A 27,057-nucleotide genomic window follows, 5' to 3' on the forward strand; every position below is an offset into this window, starting at 1 on the left:
GATTTTTTTTTGTAGGGTCTGGTCTATTGGAAAGCTTGGGGGTATAATTAACTAAAATGGAAATGGAGGCAGCGAAATTTAGTTCCTGATGTTTTAATTTAGCTCAGTACTACCATGTGTTATTGAAGAGAATTCTTAAAGGCAAACATAATTATTTCATTATGGCCCTCAGAATGCTTTCATTGGCTTTAATGACAAGAAGCTGTATAAAAAGACATACATTTTAATTAGTCCTTCTTATATTTACATCAGATAAATAACAAATAATTGATGAAAAACAAGTCTTTGGAATGGACGATTTCACAGAGTGCGCTGGTTACAGTTTAACAATGAAACATTTCTCTGTTGCTTTGCATTTTAATTATCTAGACATTACAGTCGTGGTACCATGGAGCTAAAATCCGTTGTTGCCATTTTACTACAAAAAAAAAAAAATTCACAATTAATGCCTACAAATGGAAAGCTGTGAAAGGTAGCTAGATGTGCATCTCTGAAGAGGTAAATTGACAGTTGCATTAATTCTGCTACATTGGTTAGCATTCATTGTGATCACCTTTAGCTTTTATGCTTCATCTTTTTGGATTAATACCATCGGGGGGTTCTCGTGTGTCTCCAACGGCCACATGTTCTCCTGAACACCTTGCCTGCTCTCTAGCTGCCTGCTCGGGGAAGCTAGCATGAATGTGCCTTTGCCAATGTGCACTGGAAATTCAGAGTGTCTTTGCCGTGTTACAGGCCTGCTTCCCCTTTGATTTTTATATGAAAACCCATTTCACATGATTCATCCGTTTTGGTGTACAGAACACTAATTGTTATTATTGATTTTAAATTCCATGACCATTACAAGTAACCCAGATGACTGGCAGATAAAGGGTAATAATCCATGGAGTTCTGGAACTGTTTCATGTTTGTCTGGAGTACTTTATGTGATCAATATTAACTGCCCCATTGAAACTAACTGCTGTATCAAATAACAGTCAATCACATGAATGTGCTTAGAGATTATTTATTGAAAGCTCTAATTGTTCACCGGGGCCCTGCTTATCAGAGGAAACAATAGGAACTCGAGATAGGATGAACAGGTTTGGATCTTCGAGGAAAGTTGGAGGATGAATGGGCATCTCTCTGCTACTGGGTCAAAGACTCCAGTAACCCATGTTGGGCTCCTAGTGGGCAGAAGTCACAAATACCCTAGCACCTGGGCATTGACAGCATTCTAGAGAGGAGATATTAATTGTCTTGCACTCAGCAGAGGCTGTGAAAAGTCGTCACTGGCTAACAGTGTTACCACTTCTCCCACTCCTTCTCACACTCACGACCCTCCCCTGCACCTCTCCACCCCTGCTTCCTCCTCACTGCCTGATGGTCTGAAATGATGGAAATAGCCTGACTCCTGACTCGGCACAGGATGCATTTCTACAGGTATGGAATGGGAATAATAATGTCTCCTTTGAAGGATTAGAGATCGTGTGGATTAGCTTTCTGTTCTCATCTTGAAAACATACAGATGTTGGTAGATTTTTCTGCTCTGATTTTGGCATGACACCAAAGGTGGATTATGCACCTTTGCTCAAAGCAGCCAGTATCTTTTTTAGTTTTCTCTAAATTATGCGTCACCTTTCCTCAGTGAAGTGGTTCCTCTACCTGAAGCTCATGCCCTAGGGGCAGTCCTTCCTGTTTGTTAAAGTTTGGGTAGATCTGTGGTCCTGATTCTGGGGCATCCATTCCTTAACTACCCCCTGCCCACGTCCCCGACTTTCTACAGATGACTGACTTTTACAAGTGAGTCTTGTCACCTTCAATGTGGACACAGTATACTTAGTCAGGAGACACTGCTGGTGGCACACTTTATTTTTATTGCTCACTGACGGATTAGACCTAACGGTGTTCAGTCCAACGTGGGACTCTCTCGGGTATCTGCCGTGTGCCAGGCTCCTTGATGTGACCTATGAGGACAAATCAGACACTGTCCCTGCTCCCTCTGAATCACAATGTAATGGGAGAGACTAGTGTACACAGTTCATGGTGACACAACCCCCCTGACAACACAAACATCTCCTCAGGACTTTGGACCTGAGATTGATGGTGAAAACAAGGACCCATTGGGAACCACAGCTGGTTCATAAGGCAGTGTGGTCAAGTGGGGTAACCATTTGTGTCACAAAGTGAGGTTTTTCTGTGTGTTGGACTCAGAGGTAATCTCTAACAGGATTTCAGGAAGACGATTGTGTTTGTTTGCTTTTGTGGCACTGGGGATTGAACCCCAGGGTACTCTAGCCAAGCCCTTTTTAATTTTTGTTTTGAGACAGGTTCTCACTGAGTGTGGCCTTGAACGTTTGATCCCCTTGCCTCAGCCTCCCAGGTAGCTGGAATTTGAGGCGTTACACCACTACACAGGGCCCATAAAGGAGTTTTAAACCTATCTTGAGCAGTGAAATGAATGCATGCCTTGCTTTTTGAAAATGTTCCTATGCATATTTCTGGGGCATTTGTTAAATAATGATATTCTTTGGGAGTTGATTTGATTCGATTTTTACAATCTTATTCTTTGGGATTGCTTCTGCGATTTATGGCTGTGTAACAAACCATCCCCAAACTTAGTGGCCTAACCATTTATTGTCTCCTTATCCTGTTGATTGACTGGGCTCAGTCCGACAGATCTTCATGGGGCCACGTCTTGCAGGGTTAAATGGGCTGCGGTCCCAGAAGGCTCCCTCACAGGGCTGGCCTGGTGTTGATGTTGGCTGCTGGCAGGGCACTCGGCTGGGCTGTCGCCTGGAGTGTCAGCATGTGGTTTGTGCTGCTCACAGCACGGCAGCCATATTTTGAGAGGGGTGGCCTAAGAGGAGCCCTCCAAGGAGGAGGAAATGGAATTTCTCAGTGCTCTTAAAGGTCCAGAATGGACAGAGTCTCTTTCACTGTATTCTGGTTAATCAGTCACAGGACGAGCCCAGATTCAATAAATCTGCCTCTCAGCAGGGGGAGGGGTGGAGTGGCAAAGAAAGTCCAGCGATCTTTAGTCTACCCTAACAATCACAGCATGAGTGCCCTATACCGAGAAGAAAAATCTTGTCTCCAAAGAGAGGCTACCATGATGGTGGGTTTTTAGTTAGCTTGGGTTTTGACTGGTTAAATATTTAACAAAATTCTGCCCTCGGGAGTGTGTACACATTATCAGGTAATTCCCCACCACCCTACGAGACAGTTATTATATTCTCATTTTATAGATGAGGAAATTGAGGCTCAGAGAAGGTAAGGAACATGACTGACGTCACACAGATAATAAGTCCTAGAGCTGGGCTTCCAATCCCAGGTGGTCTTTTCTTCACCTTCCTCTGAGGGTCCTAGGAGTCTACAGTTTGATTGTCATCTCTGCTAGTGAAGAATTCCTAATTATAGCCATGTGGCGCACACCTGTAATCCCAGAACTGAGGACCAAGAGGCAGGAGGATCATGTGTTCGAAGCCAGCCTGAGCAATCTAGCAAGGCCCTAAGCAATTTAGTGAGACCCTGTCTTTAAATAAAATATGGAAAAAAAAAAAAAAGGACTGGGGATGTGGCTCAGTGGTTAAGTGTCCCCGAGTTCATTCCCCTGTACCCCCCCCAAAAAAATCCTAATTATGCCAGGAAAGGACCAGAGAGTGTTTTGATTTGAGGGAAAAGGTGGACTAGAGAGGTAAAGAACTGTATCTCACATAATTTCCTCTGATTACATTTTTTTTTTTTTTTCTAATATAAACCACAGCCTTAAATTGGGGAGGAAACTCTGTCCAAAGGATTTTACACTTTTGTCCTTTGGTTTTTACATCCTGTTTGTTGTTGAGATCTGTGCTGGCCTGGCCACCGCTGCAGCTCACAGGGCTGGGGGCAGGATTAGTGGAGTACTTACTGAGGATTCTCAGGAAGATGAGAGATGAGAAGGAGGCTTTTCGTGTTAGTGTAGTTCATCTAAATGCGGGTACTGGTGTTCATGCAAGATGGTGCACTTAGATCAGCACTGATACTGTGTAAACAAAAAAAAAAAGAGGAGAACTTTCTCAGAGTGGAATTGAATGGATATTTCTATATTTTCCACCTATTTTAAATCTCTATTGTGTTGGCAGGATCCCATACCTAGCCTCACCAATACTCTTAAGTGAAACTTATATGCATCATAATGATTAGGACTGGTCTTTCAGCAAATACTCTTTTTTTTTTTAGTGACTTTAAATATATTGTTAGTGTTTGGAATTTTTATGCACTAGGTCAAGAAATCAAATTGTTGTTGAAAGTATCCATTTTGAGGAAATTGAGACTGATATAGTAGAATGATTGGCAGGAAGTGACGTAGTAGCTTCTAGATGGAAGTAGGTCTAAACCTGCAAGGTGCCCACTTGAGGGTGTAGTGCATTGTGGGACGGGCCATGTGATGCAGCAGAGGTGGGCAGAGACTTCACCTGCTGCCTCTGCTGTGGAGCATCCTCTGCAAAATGGTTCCATAATCCTTACGATCTGCATCTTCATCAAAAGCCTTGACTATGAGAGTGTATTTGACACATTATACTCAGTAAATAGACTATTTCCCCAATATTATATTGTGAAAAAGCTTTTTAGATGTGAAAAAAATGGACCTCATTTACTTGTAACAACTGGATACTCGACACCATATTTACCATTACAAATAAGTCCAGCCTATGTGGGCTGTTTTCTGCATTTCTTACACATTTTTCCTTGATGTGTGTATTTTGTTGTTTTTGTTTTGTTGACTGAGTTCCTTCAGCAAACTGGAAAGTGTCTGAGGTCAGGTTGTGTGTGTTACCTGCTTCTCTGGGGTTGGTATGGTTCTTGGTCCATGGTCAATATTCAGTAAACTATGGCTATCCAGAGGGTGTTCAGTGCACCCCTCCCTTGACCTCCGGCCAGCAGGGCTGTCTACAGTGATGGAGATAGTCTGTAATTCTGCATTTCAAATGTGGTAATCACTAGTCACATGTAGCTGCTGAGCCCTTGAGATGTAGCTGCTGTATTTGAGGAGTGAATTTTTAATTTTAGTTCATGGTGATTAATTTAACTTTCAATAACCACATGTGGTCCTTAGTTACTGCGTTGGACAACACAGCTCTATCTACTCCAGCTGTTATTCTTTCTATTATTTGTTCATTCTGTTTCATTCTCTTTCCCTTTAGCCTGTTCTCTCCTCTTCTGTTGCTATTAGCAAGCTCTAATTATGTCTTTATGTAGATGGTAAATAGACGGCAGGAGAATGTAAACAGAATACTGTAGGGTGGTGATTTCACTCATTGTTTAACTGCTCTTTCTTCTGGGTGGAACAATTTTTCCTGGGGCCTGGCAAGTCTTTCGCACTTATTTTTGCTCACATTTGTTTTGCAAAGCAAAACTAAGATTTTTACAGAATCCCATTGGGCTAGACTTAAATTTTATTCCAGTTAGGATTACAGGTCTATGTCACCATGTCCTGCTGTGATAGATTTTAATTACAATGAAACCATTACCATCATCACAATACTTATTGAGTGCCTGTTATGTGCTAAGTGTTTAAAATAATCCATGTCCTCACAGCAGCCCAAAGAAGCAGGCACTACAATTACCCCCACTTTGCAGATGACAATTCCCAAGTACCAATAAAATTTTGCAGCAGGAATATGGTGGCAGATAACTTGCATTCCTTAGCTTTACACACGCTTGGTTTTCAAATGGATACAAGTACATTCAGATTAACCTGAACAGCTCAACAAACTTCAGGGAGGAGGGAGATGAACAGGCCATACGCTATGGAAGCCTCAGTTTGCCTTCTAGAAAGTTCCATGCACACTCTGCTGAGGGGGAGGGCGCCTTCTGCTCACATCTTTGTGCCTGGCTTTGTAACCCACTGCCTGACACATACTAAGTACTCAGAAAATATGCCGAGTGTAGTTCAGTGGAAGTGGACTTGAAATTCAGAACATCTCAAGTGGTCTCTGCTTTTGTTTGATTATATATTTGGGGGTTACTCAAAACACCATAAGTAATCTCAAGGAGGCTGCCAAGAAACTTGGAAGGTTCAAGTTGGCTGTTATGGACAGTCCTTATAAATGTGTTTTCTAGGAAACTCACCCCCTGAAAATGTGAAAATATTTTCCTTGGGTTTCTGGCAGGCTCACTGGTGTCATGGAAATAGTTTTTCTGATAGTTCTGTAGACCAGGACATTATCAGGCTTCCCTTCCTCCCTTTTTGTCCATCCCTAGAAATGGTGGGAAGAATGTAAATGAAATAAAACTAAAACCACCAAGAGGAACTTCTGAACCAAGGGATGCTTCCTCCCTGTAATGGTATCAGGTTGTGATTGATTTGGGGGTGTTGGGGGTTACCCGGGATTGAACTCAGGGGCAGTCCACCACGGAGCCACATCCCCAGCCCTATTTTGTATTTTATTCAGAGACAAGGTCTCACTGAGTTGCTTAGCACCTCGCTTTTACTGAGGCTGGCTTTGAACTTGTGATCCTCCTGCCTCAGCCTCCAGAGTTGCTAGGATTAAAGTCATATGCCACCGTGTCCTGCTGTGATTGATTTTTATTACAATGAAACAATCACCATCATCACAATACTTATTGAGTGCCTGTTACAGTGCCAAGTATTTAAAATAATCTACGTCCTCATTAGCAGCCCAAAAGAGGTAGGCACTACAATTACCCCCATTTTGCAGATGACAATTCCTAAGTACCAAGAGGTTCCAGTAGCTCAACCCTTCCAAATAGGAGAAAAGAAGATGAGTGTTCCTCTCTCTGCTCTCTATAAGGTCAGGGTCCTTCTTTGCATCAACTGTACAAAGTAAATTCCTATTTTCTTTTCGAGGGGGAGGGGTGGGGTTGGGAAGGTTGGAAGCCTCAGAGCCCACGGTAATAAGAGTTCCCAAGTGAAAGCTGAAAACAATACATTTTTAACAAAATGGGCAGTTACTCTAATTGCTGTGCCCCTACTGTTCAATTCCTTTTTATGTCCTAATTCATTAAATTATGTGCACACACAGGCTTATTATTTACAGATGTATGCACTTTTAACTGGCTCATCTGAAACAGATGTTTCACGAAAGGTAACAGAGCAAGTGATCTAAACCCTCTTTTAGTGGGCATCAAGTGAGCATTATGGCCCATTACCTGCAGGTCTTTTGCTATTATTTTGAATTGCAATGTCCAGTGTGACGAGAGTTCAATTTGTCCCCTAGAGGAACAGATGAAAATTCAAGAGCTTTATAAGTGAACATCTGCCTCTCACAATAAAAGTGGGTGTGCAGGTGACAGGCAGGTGGCATTCGTATGTGTGTTCGGGAGGATGTGTGCATCTTATAAACAATCTGAGGGAAAAATAGACTCCTGCATGCTGGTTCATTGAGGAGGCCTGCTTTGGAGACCAGTGTCACGACACTAACTAGCTGTAGCAATAATGTATGCCTCTTTTTACAAAACAAGGTGATAAAAATAAAAATAAATAAAAACAAGGTGACATGACCCAATAAAAATAAATATGACCAATTTGCCATATGAGCATATACCGGGTAGTATACAGCTGTGGACAGTTATTTTTAAACATCAGGCTATTGGGAAGCAATATTAATCACCCCTTAAAGTCCACAGTGAGATTTATTATTTATAAATTGTCGGGAGTTCTCTGAATAAACAAACAAAAATTTGGAGCAGAAAGACGGCTGTTGTGGTGCCATTGTGCACACTGAAAGCTGGAAATAGTCACAACTGAAATATAAATCGGGATATGAAATATTAAGTGACATATCAGGTTTATTTCATATGTGACCATGAGAGTGCATTTTATTTTGTCTTATAGAGCTCTAAAAAGTCCATGTAATGGATTAAAGGTATTAAAACTCCCATATTCTGCCTGGCTCTAGGCCAGGGAACAAGGCATGATAAATAATCCCAATAGACAGAATATGTAGGAAGGAATTTTAAAGTGTATTTATGGTGGACATATTGACCTACCTAACTAATAAAAAATGTATGTATACATGAGGTTGGTTTTGAAGGAAATGTGCAGCCCCTTACAGCACACTGTAGTGTTTGAATTTTTAAAATATTGCCCACATCTCTGTGACACATGGCTATCATGCTCTGTCTTTACCCTGAAAATGGGGAAAAGCATGAATTTTATAGTAACATGTGTAGTTACTCTAAGAAGAAATAGTTTAAATTTCTTTTAAAACAGAAGTCCGCAAATTGAGCCATTTCTGGCCTGTGTTTATAAAGTTTTATTGGACCATGCCCCACCTATTCATTTACATCTCAGCTATAGCTCAGGGGCTGTCACAAACCTGACACAGTTACTGTCTGACCCTTTGTTCCATACAAGTTGGCTGACCCTGCCTAAAACAAACAAACAAAAAAAGTTCACAGGGCTCTTAGGAATAGAACTGAGTTCCTCAATTCTCTTTTATACTGATCCCGTATGTCAATTCAGGCTAATTGTGGATCACACCAAACTGTGTGCCTTTGACCAAGTCATTTAATTTCTCTTAACTTCAGTTTCTACTGCATGACCTATCAATTTCACTTCTATGTATGAACCCAAGAGAACTAAAAATATATGTCTGTAAAGAATAAATAAAATAAATAAGCTTCATTTTTCCTTCTTGTGAATATGGGAAATAAAACAAACTGATCATGATAATAATCCCTGCTGTTCTTCATACTTTTGCTCTGAGGGTGCAGGTGAGCACATTGTGGGAGTGCCTCAGACCCTCCCTTTGCCTCCGTGAGATGTGGAATCTGCTCGGTGGGAGCTATTGCCATTCATTTGATAGCACAGAGGAGGATTTAGGGAGCTCCTGCTAGGTTTTGGGCACCTTTTTCAAGCCCTGAGGATTGAAAGTTACCTGGTGTGATGGTGTACATCTGTAATCCCAACGACTGGGGAGGCTGAGGCAGGAGGATCGCAAGTTTGAGACCAGTCTCTGCAATTGAGAGAGCAATCTTGCAAGACCCTGTCTCACAATTAAAAAGGGTTGGGGATGGAGCTCAGTTGTAGATCGCCACAGGGGATTTAAAAAAAAAAAAAAGTTGAAGCCTACTTGTGCATCTGCGATGTGGCCCATCCAGGAAGCCTATCAAATCAAATCCTTTCTCTAGTTTGGGACACATTTGATGTCTGTTTGGCGGGCACGGAAGAGCCCTGTGCTTCCAAGGATCCCGGGCTATATCACCATCTCGGCTCTGGCCTCTGGCCTGATTGACGGCTCACCTCCCTGCCCTCTCCGCCCCTCCCACCTCCTCTCCACTCCCTCCCCTGATCCCCTCCCTTCTGCAACGCGTGAGCCCCGCGCAGCCCGGGTCTGAGCAGCTGTCGAAAGCTCTCAAAGGAGAGGCCACAGTGGAAAGGAGTGTGTAAAGAAGCTGTTGGGAGGGTGCTGGGCAGCCCGGATTGGGGACATGCCAGGGAAACCCGTGAGGAGAGGGCAGTGGCAGTACTTTGGATTGATGCCTGTAGGTCTGGGAAGGAAGGCACCGATGAGGGAGGGTGTGAGTAGGAAAAACTGGCACCATTTGTTTTACTCACTTTAGCTTCTAGGGAATCTCTTGGGTCCAAGAGGAGAGAAGACTGTTTTGAGAGGGAAAAGGGAAGTGAAGGCCAGTAACTCAAGATGTGAGACTGATGCCCAGGAGATACACGGGAAGGTGATTGGCACTGAGATTCCTCAGCACGTGCTGGATACAGTATTGAAAGTGACTGCAGTGTAGCACTATTAAGTGGTGGGCACTGGTGACAGCCAATTTACAGCATGGAACCATTCAGTCCTCACAATGATCCACTGAGGGACACACTATCATTTTTTTTTTCAAGTTTTCCTTGGAACATTTTTAAAGAGATAAAACTGAAGTGCTTTAAAACTTTCAACTTTCTTATAGCAAGAAATCACTGTCATGACCCAGGAAAAAAAATTAATATCATCCTAGCAAATTGATGACGACATAGCATTGTCCTTCTGGATTCTGAGTAATTCTGTATTAGAAAGTCGAGACTCTTTTTAAATGGAATATCAGCCAGTACGTCTTTTTCAACTGATGCATTATGTGGACCTCTGACATTAATGAAATTTTCATCCTATGAATCAACTAGAAAGTAGGGTAAGGATGCACTGGCACTCTCCCCACCCACCCCAGTCCTCCTGGGAAGAAAACAATTCATTTCCACACTTGGGACATTCTAGCTTTGTAGACAGCGACAGAAGAGCACAACTCCAGAATTCTGGATCTTATTTTCATACTTGTGCCAAATAAGCTTTGGTTAAGGGAGTGTGTGTGGCCTTCAGGTGAGCGAGGGAAAACAAGCCAGTGGTGGTGGCCTCAGAGTTCTCCCCTGCCCTGCAGAGCCCTCAAGCCCTGGGCTGGGCCTGGTGATTGCCCCTGATAGGGTTCAGTCACACACCCTTGGACCAGTGCCAAACTCCTTTGGCACCTGGGTCTGAGGCTGCTGTTCTGACCCCTGGGGGTTGATTACTTGATGGGAAAGATGTGGGAGGAGCTGGTGGGCCTGCAGGGTGCCTTCTAATTCCTGTGTTTGCTTCTGGGGGACTTTCCTGCTTTATAGCCCTGACTGGAAAGAAGAAAAGGACATTCTTTCCTATCTCCTTAGCTTCTTTTCCTTGTAATTCTTTGGTTTTACTTTTAGTCCTTAGGCTGGGCTAAGTGCTGCTGCTGAAACTTGCTGCTTGTAAAAGCTGCTTCTGCAAGTTCTGGGCAGTCAGAAAAGAGGATGTCACCGTTTTCCCCTCTCAGCCCCTGGATCAGACCCATTCTCTTGATCTGAAGACCAGTTAAGTTCAAGTTCATGCCCATCACTTGCCAACTGCATGACCCTGAACAAGTTATTTAGCCTTCCTGTGCCTCTAGTTTCTTGCTTGTAAAAAAAGAAACACTAGAACTAGCTAGCTTATAGGGCCACTGTGGGAGCCAAATGAATTCATGTATGTAAAATGCTTAGAGCAGAATGAGGATGATTAGCCCACAGAGCTTACCAAAATGTTTCTTCTTCTTGTTGCAGTAATGCTGGAATTTGATAGACTCTACAGACTCTTCTGTCATTTCCGGCAGTGACAACATTCATTTTATCATTATGGTGTGGACTTACCCACTTTCCCCCTAATACTGTAATAATAAAGTGTTGGCAATATTTTTGTGTGTTTTCACACTTATTTTTTTTTTTTAATTTACAAAGTATAACCCCTGCCATATTATACACATACATATCATCCATCCCTTAGATTAGGACCCTGAGGATCAGGAATATTGATTGACAGATGGTAAGAGGCAGAATTAGGAACAGTGCTTTTGCCTTCTGCCCTCTAGGAATCTGCAGTTTGTACTTCTCATGAAGGGTAGGAAATTATTTTCTTTGCTGTCCCAGAGACTCCCTGGATCAGTGGTTTTCAACTTGAGCACTGTTTATAACTTGAACCAGATAATTCTTTTTTGGGGGGGAAGGGGCCTGCCTGTACTGTGCATTGTAAAATGTTTTGTAGCCTCCCTGGCTCTACCTTATAGATACTAGTAGCAGCCCCCAAAGGCAATAGCCAAAGTGTCTCCAAATGTTACAGTGTATACCTAAGGGGCAAAATCAGTGCTGGTCAAGAAATCTTGCCCTAGATAAGAAACCCTGTCCTAGATTAAGATCTATGGAGGAGAAATGTTTTGGGGGTATATGTGAAAAGCTGGTCATTTATTGAGCACATGCTGTATACCAAGCAAATCGCAAACATTGTCTACCTTTTACCAACAAGGATTTTAGGATTTTCTGAATTTTCAGGGAGGAGACACTAAAGAAAACTCTATGGCCATTACATTCCCAAGTGGCAGAAGAGGAATCAAGTCCAAGTTCACCTGGTAGCAAAGCTCATGAACTTCCCATCACCTTTGTCACAAAGTTTTTCGCAGGCTCATGGTGTTCTCTTTCCTTTTAGAAACCAAGGAAACTGTCCACCAAAAAAGAGTAAACTGGATTCATAGTTATTTTAGGCTGTTAAATTGTGTATACCTGCAAAACACAAGTCAAAACAAAACAGAAAAACTATTTTGTAGCAAACTGGTAGCTAAGCAAACAGAGCATTTGTTTTTGAGAAAGAAGGGTTTGGCTAAATTCTAGTGTAATCAATTGTACTTGGACTTGCTGGGAAGTCAGAGCACATGGGGTAAGGCATGTGACAAAGCATAGTTCTATTGTTGTTTTCCTTAAAAATTCCAAAAGATATCTCCCCACTATTTTTCTGTGAAGTTAATACTTACATGGTTTTCAAATGTGTTTACAATACATAAGCAAAAAAAAAAAAAAGTGAAGTGATATAGATTTTAATGCTCCCATTTGAACCTATTTTGCATGCAGGAAATTTGAACAGATAAAAAGAATGTCATTTATTACTATGATAATTGCTCTTTAAAAATTATGGGAATTCTGATTAGAAGCAGAATATGGAACTGAATCATTTGGTGTTGAGATAAACTCTTCAGGGGGACCTTAATATTGCTATGCAATTAGCTTCATCTACACATGACTCCTGAGACCTGTTCGAGCATTTGTTCCCTTAATGCAGTTCCCTTTCTGATGCCTCCCAGTTCAGATCATTAATAAGCAGTTAAATGTGTCGGCCTGTTAAGTGATTTTAAGGGAGAATTTATTTGAACCCTGTCATAAGCTATCTTATTATGTTCTAAAAAACAGTGCTTTGAAGCATCACACAAAACACCCTATGAGGTAATTTTCGAACATGTTCCTTGAAGCAAAAATACATATTAGGAAACATAATGTTGGTATTGAATGTGTCCCGGTCACTTGTGAAAATATGATAGCACTTCCTATGGTAAAGGTCGGTTCTAGAAATCACTGCCCCTGCAGGCCATGAGCCCAGGCAAGTATGGCCACAAACCAGAGTGAGGAGTGGGTCTTGAGCCTCACCTCTTCCTGAGGTCCAAACTGGCTTTTCACATATACCCATACCAGGCTTTGGAAAATCAAAACCATGAATTAAAATAAAGAGAGTTTACATAGTTCTGCAGTTCTCCAATTTGAGGCCCAAGCCGACATTTCTAGCCTAAACAAACAAAGAAGATAGAAAATGAAAAGTTAGAAAGCTGTGGGTTTTAATGAAATTATAGCAATGCATATTTCAGCCAGTTGGAATAGCTAAAAGCATCGTTGTGTTTTTAAATCTCCTTATGGTAAGGTAAAGAGCTCCTGCTCTTTGTTTTCTTCGGGCTTTGTGGAGGAGCAAATGAGTTAATATGCATTAAGCACTTAGCAAGACCCATGACGTATAGTAAGTGCTCAATAAATAGGAGTTACTATTAGTTCAGGCTTTTCCTGTGCAACTTTGAACCCACTGCCAACTAACAGCTGCTACTAAAATTCCATGGGAGAGAAGGAAGGCTTTTCGTTTATGGTGAGGATAAACACAGCCTGAAGATCTTAATGTATTAAGCACTTAACAAGGTGGCGTACTTAGTACAGACCTGTGCAAAAGGGAAGCTGGATGGAGTTCCCACGCCAAACTGACTCAGCCAACTATTTGAGATTAGAGGCAGGTAGGACAATAAAACCTTACCCCCACCTTTTTTTCCCCTTAATGTTAGCGTCTCAAACGTTAATGTGTATAGGAATTACCAGGGGATTTTGCTAAGATGCCTATTCTGATTCCTAATTCTGGGGTAAAGCTGAGATTCTGCATTGTAACAATTTCCCAGACGATGCTGCTGCTGCTGCTGTTGGTCCAACTTCACACTTTGAAAAGCAAGTCTTTCTTTAAAGATGCAAAAAAAAAAAAAAAAAAAAAAAAAAAAAATCAAAGTCCTCCCCCCAACCCCTCCTTTTGTCCCCTGCCTGTGTCCAGCACCTGTTACATGTGTGGTCAGAATAGCAGGGATTCTCATAACCCAGCTCCGGCCCTCGGCCAGGATCCACAGTGACCCGGGCAAACACACACTTCTTCAGGGTCACGGGCAGGTTACTGAGTCAGGACTGCCAAGGGCCGCCACCGTGTTTTCCTTCGCTCCCGCTCCCCCTCCCTCCCCCAAACCCGGGACTAATCTTGGAGCTGCTTAATAATAACAAAGCCAGCCCACAAGAGTGAGGCAAGACAATTTCAAAGCAGGGCTTTTCTTGTTCGACAATTACCTCATTTTCAGAATGCGGTTCACAGATTTGCAAAACCCATGTGCGTGTGGAAACAAACCGCTTCTCCTCAAAGATGATTAAAAGCAGAACCCCTCAAGGAGAGGTGACATGAAAATGAAATGAGCGACAGTATACGGCCCCCCCCCCCGCCCCCACTCCTCCATTCGAACATTCGGAGGCATGTAAATGACATTTTAATAAAACGTCTACACGCGCTCACACGCGCATGCGCACCCACGAGCGGCCGCGGAGAATCTGGTTCTAATTACTTGTACTTTAGTTGAACTTTGGCGTTTCCTTTGACTCTCTCCCTAATGTATGTGAGCTGTGGGCTTTGCAATCCTGCAGCGAATCCAACAGAAAATGGGAAGGGGGTGGGGGGGCGGTCCAGATCGGGTCTCCTCGGTGCCAACAAAAATGAAGCCCAACTGAACAGTTTCGATCCAATGCAACACTTTGCTCCTCTCCCTTAATTAGCTGAAATGACTGCTGCCTCCGGGACCCTGGAGCTCTGGGCTCAAAATTCCCCTGGGGCCATGCAGGAAATGCCTTTTGCTTTACAACTCTCTTTTCCTTTTAAGACTCAGCTGCCCAGAGAGTGCATTAAAATACTGTCTTAATCATAGAAGGTTCTAGTAAAAAAGGCAGGACTTTCATAATGCCCGATGCCTGCCTGCCTGCCTGCCTGCCTGCCTCTCTCTAATCAGGCCCAACATAAAATCCTGCAGTCTGTCAACAGGGGTTAGCCAGCCGTAAATTAAGTCTCACCAAGAAAGAAAAGTATACTGAGCCCTCTTAAAAAAAAAAAAAAAAATGTTATCTGCTGCTTAATCTAACCTTTAGAAAAATGCCAAGCATGTAAGGAATCGTGAAGGGAACTATTGTTGCAGACTTTCTCTGTGTTTAAATGACACTCAGGTGTGTTGTAACAACAAGGACATTTATACTGTGTTTTCTCAGGTGAGTTGAGTTCTTAGGTGCCCGGGCCTCCTCACAGACAGCAATGTCATTATTCTTATACTTTTATTTAGGCAGTGAATCACCACCAGAGTTGGGACAGTGTTTGAGAAAGCTGCGTCAGTGGGAACACTGGGGATTCTGCTTTTGTACAGTTCCAATACGGTGCGGGTTTTGTTGAGCTTTGTTTTTGTTTTGTCTGCAAACAACCTCTGAGTGCGAAGTCCCTTTACAGCAGTGCTTTTCAAAATTGGGTCCATGGACTGTGGCGTCTGAGCTGCCTGTTGCCGGTTTCCAGCAGGAGAAATGCAGAAATTGAGAGCAAGTGTTTTGAAACTTTTATAGCAATTTCATAGATGAATTCTATGTCTGTCAAATATAATTTTAAAACCAAAGGAGGAGTTTGTGCTATGGACATCTTGCTTTTTTCCTCATTGCCTTTCTTCTAGAAACTCATTTTTGTTGAATTCAATCAATCCATGAGGGATGGGGGAGTGGGAGAAAGTATGTCATGGTCCTCCATCGTGGATGGCCTGAAAATCACTGAAAGCCTGTGTCTGTCTCTCCACCTGTAAAAAATCTGCTGCTGGTCTGGACCATACTTTGAGGAACTTTGAGTTAAAGGCAAACAGGGTCCATGACTAAGGAAGGTGACTCTAGCTGTGAACTCTTCAGTGACTGTCATCTGTGTTGTGGGGCTGAGAGGTTTAAATGTGGGCCAGGAGCTTTTGCAGGTGTAGGTTTGTTTGCTGTGGATTTCCTGAAGGCTCACGATTCCCAGGCATGCAGCACAGAGATGCCCTCTCAGCATCTCAGCTGCTGACGCTGCTCTGGGCAGCGACCCACAGAGCTAAGCGTGGAGCTCACCCGAGGTACAGAAGTACCACTGTCTTGGCCATGCCCTGACCAAGCAAGGCCGCCCATCTGGTTAGCCATTTGAGTACCACGTTGGAACCTCTGCTTATTGGGGGAAGCAGTTGCCAAACAGAACTGAATAAGTCAATAAGTAAGCAAGGAAATAAATAAAAACAGGAGGCGAAAAGCAGATCCGAATTATTCCTCAAAGACTGCTTCCCCAAACTGAAATCACATCAGGATGGCGGGAGTGCAGTTGTTTTATTGAATGACACAAGGCTCTTTTCCCCCTGGGAAGTCTCAAAACTGCCTTTTTGGCCTGCCTGAGATCGCTGAATGAGCTAATACAGAACACATTGTCTGCTGAGCCGGCAGAGTTTTTGAGCAAAAATTTTATCATTCCATAGACTGATTGTGCTTGCCTGGAATAAGGAACAGAATGTTTGAGGCCTCTCAAGGGCATTTGATGAATCTAACTCTAATTTAAAGGGACTAATAGATTATTGATTTAAGCAGGATGACAGCGAACAGATCAATGGCAGAGCTCTCTGTATCTACCTTAAGTACCAAAAATGCCCAGAGAAAGGGGAGTCACTGGCTGGCCCCCCACTGTGTTTCCCACTGTCTTTATTCAGGGAGGAGGAGACAGCAGGGAAGAGGATTTCTAATAAACTTGGTCAGAGTATGTTTTTGCTACATTACTAAAGAGGCAAGAGATTGCATTGAAGTACAAATCTTTTATCTTGCTGCCATATCCTGGTTGTAATTATAGAACTTGTCTTGGCATGTTATCCCGAGGCCAGCATTGGTGATCTGACTACACCACTGAATTTTTTTTTTCTTTTCTCTTTTTGGCCTTGTATTATTTTCATAGTTATGTGACACATCGAAGAAATAAAGGACCGTAGACTGCCAATTCTGAGGACCATATCTGAATATGTATAGCTAAATATTTAATTCTTTACCATCAGTGGGAAAACTTTTTTGAAGATCACTGTTACTAGGTATATGTAAGATTTTTTTGTTTGTTTTTGCATTGGATTCTTTAATCGCATTTGTAGGATTTAAATTACAAAACACAATAGGAAGAACCAACTCATCCTTCAGAGCATGGCCCCATCACCTGCTCTGGGAAGCCTCCTTTGATTTCTCCTGAGCTGAACAGGCCTGTAGTTCCCTATCCTTATATCAGTGATTACCAACTCTCAATTTGGATTCATGTGGGAATGAATTTTTTTTTTCAAGTTTTTGAGTACCCCCTAGTCTGAGTCATTAAATTTTTAAATTTTTTTATTTGTTATTTTCAGTTATACATGACAGTAGATGTACTTTGACATATCATACATACATGAAGTATAGCTTCCCATGTTTTTTTTTTTTTTTTGGTTGTGCATGTATGAACATAGGAAAATTATGTCCAATTCATTCTGTTGTGGTAATGAATTTTTGAAGAACAGACTCCCATTCCCCAGACAAGAGGTCTAAGATATAACTTGGGCAATAGATGATTTAAAAGCTCCCCAGGAAGATCTAATGTGAAACCACATCGGGAACCACTTTATTATATTCTAATCGTTGGTTTATTCTCTATTAGGTGGAACTTGTCAGGATGAGGGATTATACCATGCACTTTCCATAGCATATAACACAACGCCTAGCATATTAGTCAGTGAAATAAACAGTGGAACACAGAAACAGTTTGATACTCCATTGTACTAATATGGGAAAGCCCATAGCATTACTGGTGAACTCACCATAGCCTTAAAAGTCCAGGGTTCTCACCATTGATTGCTTACAACAGGACATTTTCATTCACAGCATCTGTTTAGGAAAAGCCCTCTGGATTCATTCATGTGTTACAAATGACTCTCGTCTCTAGAAAAAGGCTTTTACCAACCTTTGTAAAATGTCAGGCTGGAGATGTAGCTCGGTGGTAGAGTGCTTGCCTAGCATGTGTAAGTCCCTGGGTTCCATCCCCAGCACTGAAGGAAAAAGGAAAAAAAATACGTGTGTATGTGTATGTGTATGTGTGTGTGTGTGTGTGTGTGTGTGTGTAAATAAATATAATGTTTTGGGGGTTTTGATGTCCTATAAGCCTCTGCCTTTTTGTGTCCTGTGCCCTGAATTTCTTGGGCCATCCATTGCCCACAATTCTGTGTCCTCTCTTTTAGGAGGGAGGAAGTGCTGGACTCTCCTTAGTGCCTGTATTTGAAGTGGCATATTTATGGAAATTACCACCCACTTTTAAAATTCAGGGCATAACTCTTGACAGCTGAACCCAGCCCTAACAGAAATCTATTTACAACTTTCCTAGACAAGCCAGATTAGCTGTTCTACAGGAGCGAGTAGAACATTACCCTCCTCCCCCGCCACACACACCTTGTTTCTGTGAATAACACAATGCAGGATTGATCATAGTGGTGATGACATGGCTCTGTCAGAGCCGTTGACACATACGAGTGAAAGTAGAAGCACACAAATCAAACCAACCCCAAAGATTTGGGAGGATATAGCGAGGGACTCACTCATGTCGATAGGAGGAGTGTAAATTGCCAGTCTTTCTAGAAGTCAGTTTATCAACGTGAAATAAAACCTAACAAAATAGTTTTGAAATAGCATTCTTTTTAATAATTCCACCTCTGAAAATTTATCATAAGACGTGCTGAGATCAGCTACAAAGATACTCATTACAATGGAATTTTTTGCAGGAAAAATATTTTTTGACAAGGAAATGAACTCACGGCATCATAAGTTAACATCTCAAACAACCTTAGGGTAATTCCACTTTAGTAAACAAGCAAAACAACTTTTCTGTGCAAGAGAAAGAGTCTGGCAGGATGTGTATGGAGATGATCATAGTGGGTGTCTCTGAGTGAAAGAGTGTGGGTGATTGTGTGAAATTTATTGGATTTTAGCTATGATCGGTATATCGCTTTTTAATTTTAACAAGTAGTGTTTTCTTGTTGCTTTCAGTGAAGCTGATTAGCTCAGCATGAGGAGCGCTTTTGCATTTACAGCTGGAGAGCTGGTGAGCTTTAGTGACATCTCAGAAGCCACCCTTCTGTGAACACTTGGCATCTCTGTACCACAATATTCAGATCAGGGCTTCTAGTTGCCAAGAGTAATATGCACCTGAGATTGGTGTCTTAGTCTCAAATTTCTTGGATCTAACTAATAAAGACTGTAGTAGATTTATCTACTAGGACCTGCATTGCTCCAATGAATTCATTCCAAGAATCTTCTGAATTATGAAAATACTATAATTATACTTGATTCTGTTCCAAAGGACTAATTAATTACTTTTTTAAGGAAGCAAATGAGTATAAGAGAGCTATTTGATTTCTAATTTTATCATTTAACTACTTGAAATGAGAAAGAAAAGGGAAAAGTTTATGAATTAATTCAGCAAATATTTATTGATTATCTGCTGTGTGCTAGGACCTCTTTTAGTCTGAGAACATGGTTGTAAACAGGTGGGTAGGTTTCTTAGCCTCATGAAATTCATATTTAGTGTGTGTGTGGGTGGGTGGGTGGGGGGCAGGTATAGAATATAATATGCAGGTAAACTTTCTGAATTTGGACAATAGTTAAGGTGTTAAAAAAAGAAAGATAAAATAATGGGATAGAGTGTTGGGGAGTGGAAGGAGCATTTTCTGTCATTTCTGTCTTGGCCTGGGGATTGAACCCATGGTCTCACACATGCTAAGTATATACTCTAGCATTGAACTATTCCCCCAACCTCAGAAGGGCATTTTAATTACAGAAATCATCTCTGAGAAGGTGACATTTGCTCTGAGATCTAAGAGATAAAAAAAAATAACCAGATATGTGAAGGTCTTAGAATTTCCAGGTAGGGTAAATTGTTGGTACAATGCTCTTATTTATTTATTTATCTATTTATTTATTTACGTGTTTGAGACAGGGTTTTGCTGGAACTATAGGGAAAGGCCACCTCACCTAGATGCAGTACAGTAGTCTCAAATTGATTAAGAGCTTGGCCTATTCAACAGATAGAATAGAAGCCAATTATTTAGAACTCAGTAAATGAGGGGAATCATTGGATGCAGTGATGTTGATAAGGGGTCATGTTATGAAAAGCATTGTAGAACATAGTAAGGAGTTTGACTTGTATGGGATCAGTGACTGATAGGGGGTTTTAGATAGCCAAGTGAGAGAGATAAATTTCAACTTTTTCTTTTTTCTTTGGCATCAGGGATTGAACCCAGGGGTGCTCACGAACAACTGAGCCACATCCCAGCCCTTTTTATTTTTGAATTTTGAGATAGGGTCTCCTTAAGTTATTTAGGGGCTCGATAAATTGCTGAGGCTGGCTTTGAACCTGGGCTCCTCCTGCCTCAGCCTCCTAAACCCCTGGGATTACAGAAGGGCACCATCATGCCTGGCCAATTTTAACTTTTGAATAATGATCTCAACTGCTTGTTTAAAGAATGTCCCTTAGGGTACCAAGTGCAGACCCAGGGAGGCCAATGAAGAGGCTATTGTAGTAGTTGAGGTGACTACTGGCTTGGTGTAGGAGCTGGGTACTGAGGTGGGGATGGATTAAGAAGATACTCTTTGGTTGTTCTTTGGTTGGCCTGACTTGGTAAAAGTTTAGCTACGGGAGAAAATAGTAAAATATCAAATCTGGCTAATTACAAGCAGGGGAGCAACTTTGGTACCGTGAGAAATATTCTGTATATTGTAAAATGATTGGGAGACTGGAAGATTCTGGAACGTTATTTGTTCGCTTTTATTTACCATCTACATGTTTTATGACTTTTTTTTTTTTTTTTTTGGCCAGCAATAGGAATAGTGCCTGTTCTTGCTTTGACTTTGAATATAAGCCTAGAGAATAAGGATGGGAGGACACTTTGGTCTAAGTTCTGTGAATTCCCATATCCCATGGAATTTGGGTGGTTAGATAATGAAATGGGGGCTCTTGTAGTTTAAACTAGATTTACTTTTAGATCTAGAATAAATAGCAACATAAGCGGAAGTGAGTCATGCCCCTCTGTGCCATTATTAGGTATAACCCACTACTTGAAAAACATGAATTGTGCATGCAGACACCTGGTGTTTTGTTAAAATGCAAACTTTTATTTCATATGCCTGATACTATGGTTTCTAATAAGCTCTGAAATGATGCTGATGCTTCTGGCCCAAAGACCATTCTTACTAAGCAGAGGTCTTACTGATGTTGCTATCCATGGAGTTCAGCTACATCTGCTTGTTAAAAACCCTTGCCAAATACTCATAGAATGACCAGGCTAGGCATTTTCTTCATTTTTTTTTTTTTTTTACCCCTTAAGGAAATTAACTTTGGTTAAGTGAGCATAGATCAGACAAGTCCTTTGAGACTCCATGAGGCAGAAGTTAGATGAAACAGAAGAGTAGAAAACTCTGAAGGACGGTAGTGAAAAGATCTGGATTCAGGCCTTGGCTCTGCTGATCTAGGAAAAGTCCCTGCCCTCTCTGAGTTTCAGTTTCTTTTGAGGATAAATTGGTGATTAAAAATCATCACCCCCACATTGCACTGATGAACTTCAGATTAGAGATGCATGAGATTGCTCTGTAAACCATAGGAGACCACATCAATGTCAGTGTCACTACTGCTAGGCCTATAGTGACAGCTGTTTTTATGGGAGTATCCCTGCTTAGTGTTATTGCTGAACTTGGGGCAGAGGCATGTGAGTTCACTGATGAAAAATAAAGGAACTGAAATGCGTTTTCTCTTTTTTCTCTCCCCACCCCATCTCCATTGCAGCGATTGAAACACAGAGTACCAGCTCTGAGGAACTGGTCCCGAGCCCTCCGTCTCCACTTCCCCCGCCTCGAGTGTATAAGCCCTGTTTCGTCTGCCAGGACAAATCATCAGGGTACCACTATGGGGTCAGCGCGTGTGAGGGCTGTAAGGTGAGTACTCATGCCCATGTGCCTCAGGAGCTCTCATTCTGCAAGTGCTCAGGAGGTGATCTACTCAGCTCCAGAAATGGGCCACTTGGACATCTGTAAGGTCACCTCCAGTCAGCACCATGGGTTAGATTGCATTTGATGGTTTTCCCTGCTTCCTTGTATCTCTTTACATCTGCAAATGACTGATTGGGGTTAAAGATTCTAAGGCCCTGAAAACACCCCACATAGCAGTTCTTTTTAGACGATAAGAACCTTTTGAAGGAGTCCTGAAAAGCATCATCCTGTTTCTTTTTAGAACATGCCATCTGGTATCTTTGTAGTTTTATTTTATTTTTAAATATGACTGACAGCCGGCTGAATCAACTTGCAGACAATCCAAGGTTGAAATTGGGATTTATCTCCTGGCTGTTTCCTCAGCCCTGTGGCCTTTGAATTACAGTTTGATTTTCAGCCTTTAGGGACTTGCTACTGTATGTGTGTCATAAATTCAGGAGAGTTGGATTTAAAGTTCCTGCCTACAGAGTACTGGAGGCTGAACATGTGTCAGAGAGGATATGGCTGCTTTGAATCAAGCTAGACAATTGTTATCAAGTCCAACAGGCTTAATTGAGTGAAAGAGCTTGTGTTTTTTTTACAAGAGAAAGAAAGAAAGAAAATGACTCATAGGCAAATTCAACTCATCTATATTAAAGTTTATCAAAGGAACCTCGGCTGTCTTGACTCAGCCCTTTCCTAGACATATATAACTTAAGTCCTCTCTGGATGGCTTCTCAGCTCTGTTGTTTATACATCTAAATTGCATGATTCATTTGTAGTTGTTAACATGTTGGAGTAATATTACACACGCTTCGCAGCTTTTCTCTTTGGCTTATCAGAATTAGCACTTTCTCCCTTGCTGTATGTGTTAGTTAGGACCTGTTGTATTTAAAAAAAAAAAAAAAAAAAAAAAGGCTAAACCTTGATGAGTTAAGAAAGCAGTCTTTACTGGAGATTGAACCCAGGGGCATTTAACCACTGAGTCCCATCTTTAGCTCTTTATTATATTGTATTTAGAAATAGGGTCTCCCTGAGTTGCTTAGGGCCTTGCTAAGTTCCTGAGATTGGCTTTGAACTGGTGATCCTCCTGCCTCAGCCTACTGAGTGCTGGGATTACAGGTGTGCACCACCACGCCTGGCAAGACAGCAGTCTTTTATTTAGCTTTTGACTGTATGCATTGGCAGTTTGGGCCAGGCGTGTTTAGGTGGCTGATCTGGTCTCAGCTATGCTGCACCATGTTTCTCTGGTCAGCTGCAGGTTAGCTAGTCAGTTCTGCTTCTGGGGATGCAATTGGCAGGGAGCCTCATCTCTCTTCTATGTGGGCTGGCCTATGTTATTGGTAAAGGCAGGTTTCCAGAGGAGAAGCACACAAGGGCCTCGATGCAGAAGCAACCCACTAGCCTTTCTGCCATGTCAAGTAGCCAAAGCGAGTCTTAATGTCAGTCTAGATTCAATGGGTGAGAATTCTATAGCGGGAGGAGCTTCAAAGTCACAGTATAAGGGGAATGGCCATAGAGGGAGGAAAGTAGGGGCCATTTTTTATTCAGTCTCTCTGACTCCATGTCTAATTCCTGTGAACGCAAGTGGGTAGAGACCCTAGCAAGTGGGTAGAGACCTGTTGCCCAGGACCTCACACATAATCTGGCAAATAGAGAGCAATAAAGATATAGGCCGGGCCGGGCTGTGGCTCAATGGTAAAGCAATTGCCTAGCACATGTGAGGCACTGGGTTCGATTCTCAGCACCACATATGAATAAATAAATAAATAATAAAGGTATAGTGTTAAAAAAAAAAGATATAGGCTGAACAAATGTGTAAATTTCACTCAACCCTTCAAAGTAATTATGGGACTTTTCCCCTTCCTTTCAAATCATTTAGATAAATATGTATTATTTTACAGGGTCATGCTAGCTTGGAGAAATTCATGGAAGACTTAGGAACACCTTTCACCCCCTGGGATTGTGAGGGTCTTTTGAAAGGAATTTTTTTCTTCCAGTAGCTTTCAGTGTGGTAGATAGAAGAGTTACCTGGGAAGCTGATTGGTATTGGCTAAAAAGCAAGTGCCTCTAATTATCGTTCTATGATTGGTACCCCTTAGCTGTATCTAATTAAATGTATCCTGAAATTTGGGAAGGCCTCAGCAGGATGCTAGTTCATTTTGTCCATGTTCTATGAACTTATAAATAAACCATTTTCTGGTGTTCATTCAAAAGCCAGATGAAAAGATGCTTCTTTATTTCCCCAAACTTTTAATTCATCTCATGTCCTCTCAGAAATCTGAGAATGGTGTGTTGTTTCTCCGTCTCCCTACTCCCATGATGTCCTGGGGAAAGAAACGATCCAATGTGACCTCCCTCATGACAGATGCCAGGTCGTGCAGTGTGAGCTGTACTTGCAGACCATTTCCATCAGCCCCCCCCGGCTCGTTCTCTGACCTCTTGGTTTCTTTGGGATTCTGACTCTAGGAAAAACCCCAACAAAAACAAAACCCATACCAGCACAAACAACTTGGATAAACTCGGTGAAGTGGTCCAGAGACACAGGATGGTATATCTTTTTAACAGAACCAAAGACCCAGCCAGATCAGATGAGTTCTCCAGCCAGATGTTGAAATTGATAATTTTTGTGTTGTTGGTGGGCCTCTGGACTCCTGAATGCCTTTCCTCCTGGTTGTGGAGAAAGACTTAGTCTGCATTTTTACTTCTGGGAATATATAGTGAAAGAAAAAAAAATCACAAAACTTAAACACATGGGAAAGTCAAAGTGTAATATAGCAGCTAAAGAAAGACATACACCTTTTAAAAGTATAAAATATAATCTTATGGATTATTTTTAAAAAGTACCACACAATGAAGAGTTTATTTTATATATATATATATATATATATATATATATATATATATATATATATATATATATATAAACAAAAAACTTGAAAGAAAACCCCTGTTAAAATTCAGTCTTTCTATGAGTATTTGCATGTTGTTTTAAAAATATATATAAAAATAGGATTTTTTGTTGTATATTAGTTTTTAACCTGCTTTTTGAAGTTTAATAACATCTCATTATTAAAAGTTAGACAACTGTTTTTTATGGTCACACAATTAATGTAATTATTTATGGTTATAATTTGGTTAGCTAATATTGTTATACAATTAGGGTGCTTCTAATTTGACTCTTTTATAAATAATACCTTAGGTATATGCCTTTCAGTGTACCTCTGATAATTTCCATGAGGTAAATTAGTAGAAATGGCCTTTCAAAGTGGTTTTGTACATTTTTTAAGGTGTTTGATACACATATCCAAAATGTCTTGAGAAAATATATATCAATCAGTGCTCTGTTAGTCTGTAAAAAGTTAATCCTATTGAAGACTATTTGGCCTCTCTCCCTTGTAATAATAGGGTCATGATGAAGAAGCAACTTTTCTTTTGAAAATTTCCCTATGTTTAATGTGATATTTACAGTGGGCCACATGCATGATATCATTTTGAGCAACTAGCAGATGCAGTAGTGAGCCCCTGATGCTGGTCGAACCTTTGTCTGGAGACTCCAGGTGACTACTCTGGTCTAGGAGCCTTTTCTTTAAAGTAGGACTCCCAAACAGAACTCACAATATATCTTCAAGAAGCAATGCATAAGCAGGGTATGGTGGCACATGCCTATAATCCCAGTGACTTGGGAGACTGAAGCAGGAGGATCAGGAGTTCAAAGCTGGCGTCAGCAATAAGGCGCTAAGCAACTCAGTGAGACCTTGTCTCTAAATAAAATACAAAACAGGGCTGGGGATGTGGCTCAGAGGTTGAGTGCCCCTGAGTTCAGTCCCTGACTCCCCCCACCCCTGAAAAAGAAAGAGAAGTAGTAATGCATACAGTGGCTTCTGCCTGTCATAACCAGGATGACGTTATTGACCATTATTTGGGAAAGAGAACCTTTCATCTTCCTAGGGACCAGGTGGTAATCTCAGCCACTGTTTCAGACATATGATGATGGTCAGAATTTAATGAATGGGTTGTGGTTCACCTCTGGGAATGGTCAGTGGTTGCTGTATTGACACAACATCACCATGGCAACATAACCTCTAGACACGCCCTTGGGATGTCCCGTTTAGGGGATTTCCAGCTGAGCAATGGCAGTTTCTTTTTTATGCAGGGCACAAAGAGTACATAAAATGAACATGTAGTGTGGTTAGCCAGGAAGGCTTGGCAATATAAAATCATAAAGCAATGTTAGAAATAAAATAATAAGATAATAAAAAATAAATTAAGACAATATAAAATAAAATCATGTGTCTTTAGGAAACAGTTTCATTACTCAGAGCTAAAATTTATGCACAATTTTGTCCTTAATCATATTTTACACTTCTATTTTCTCAGCTTCCAAAGAGTGTAGAATCTAGCCTGAGAACACCAGTTGAACCCTAGGTAGGCTATTTTTTTTTTTTTTTGCTTGGTGACCTTGGCCAAGCATCATAAATTTTCTGTCTCTCTCTTCTCATCTCGAAAAATCGAGATAATGTCACCTCCCTCACTGTATTGTTGTGAGCATAAAATTAGTTACTATGTATAAGGCCTATAGAATAGTAGCTGACATATAACAACTATTATATGTATTAGCATTAATTTAGAATAATTACTTTTGCACACGGTGTGGTAACATCAGTTCTAATCTTAGTACTCTTCGCATAATGTTCTTTCAGCATTTCCTTGTTCCTTTATGCAAAATTTAAAAAAAAGAAGAAAAAAAAAAAAAAAAAAAAAAAGAAAGGAAAACACACTGCGTGTCTTTCATTCAAGACTCAAGTTAAGACCCAACCTGAGCCTCCCTGGATCCTCATAGAACAGGGATTGGCAAATCATTTCTGCAGAAATCCATAGGGTAAACATTTTAGGCTTTGAGGGCCATTATGGCCTCTATCATAATGACTCAACGCTGCCATTGTGGCAGGAAGAGAGCCATAAATATGGTGCAGAAGAGTGGGTGTGGTTGTATTCCAGTAAAAGTTTACCTATGAAGACAAGCAATGGGCCAAGTTTGGTGCTTGGGGTGTGGTTCTCTGGCCTCCACCATAGTACATGATGTTATGTTCCATCTCACAGTTTCTAACTCTCAGAAGCTGGTAGCCCAAAGGGCTCATGTGACAGAT

The 27,057-nt window shown here is 41.3% G+C and overlaps 1 protein-coding gene across 2 annotated transcripts in view; it reads left to right on the forward strand.

The window, feature by feature from the left end:
* Rarb (retinoic acid receptor beta) overlaps positions 1–27,057 on the forward strand; it is a 163,345-nt gene that overhangs the window by 7,154 nt on the left and 129,134 nt on the right. For both annotated transcript variants that reach the window (XM_027932017.2, XM_027932019.2), the window contains exon 2: positions 21,726–21,874. In XM_027932017.2, the coding sequence (XP_027787818.1) occupies positions 21,726–21,874 (149 nt within the window). The remainder of the gene's footprint in view (positions 1–21,725; positions 21,875–27,057) is intronic.

This window comes from Marmota flaviventris, chromosome 1 (assembly GCF_047511675.1).
Source record: "Marmota flaviventris isolate mMarFla1 chromosome 1, mMarFla1.hap1, whole genome shotgun sequence".
Taxonomy (NCBI): Eukaryota; Metazoa; Chordata; class Mammalia; order Rodentia; family Sciuridae; genus Marmota; species Marmota flaviventris.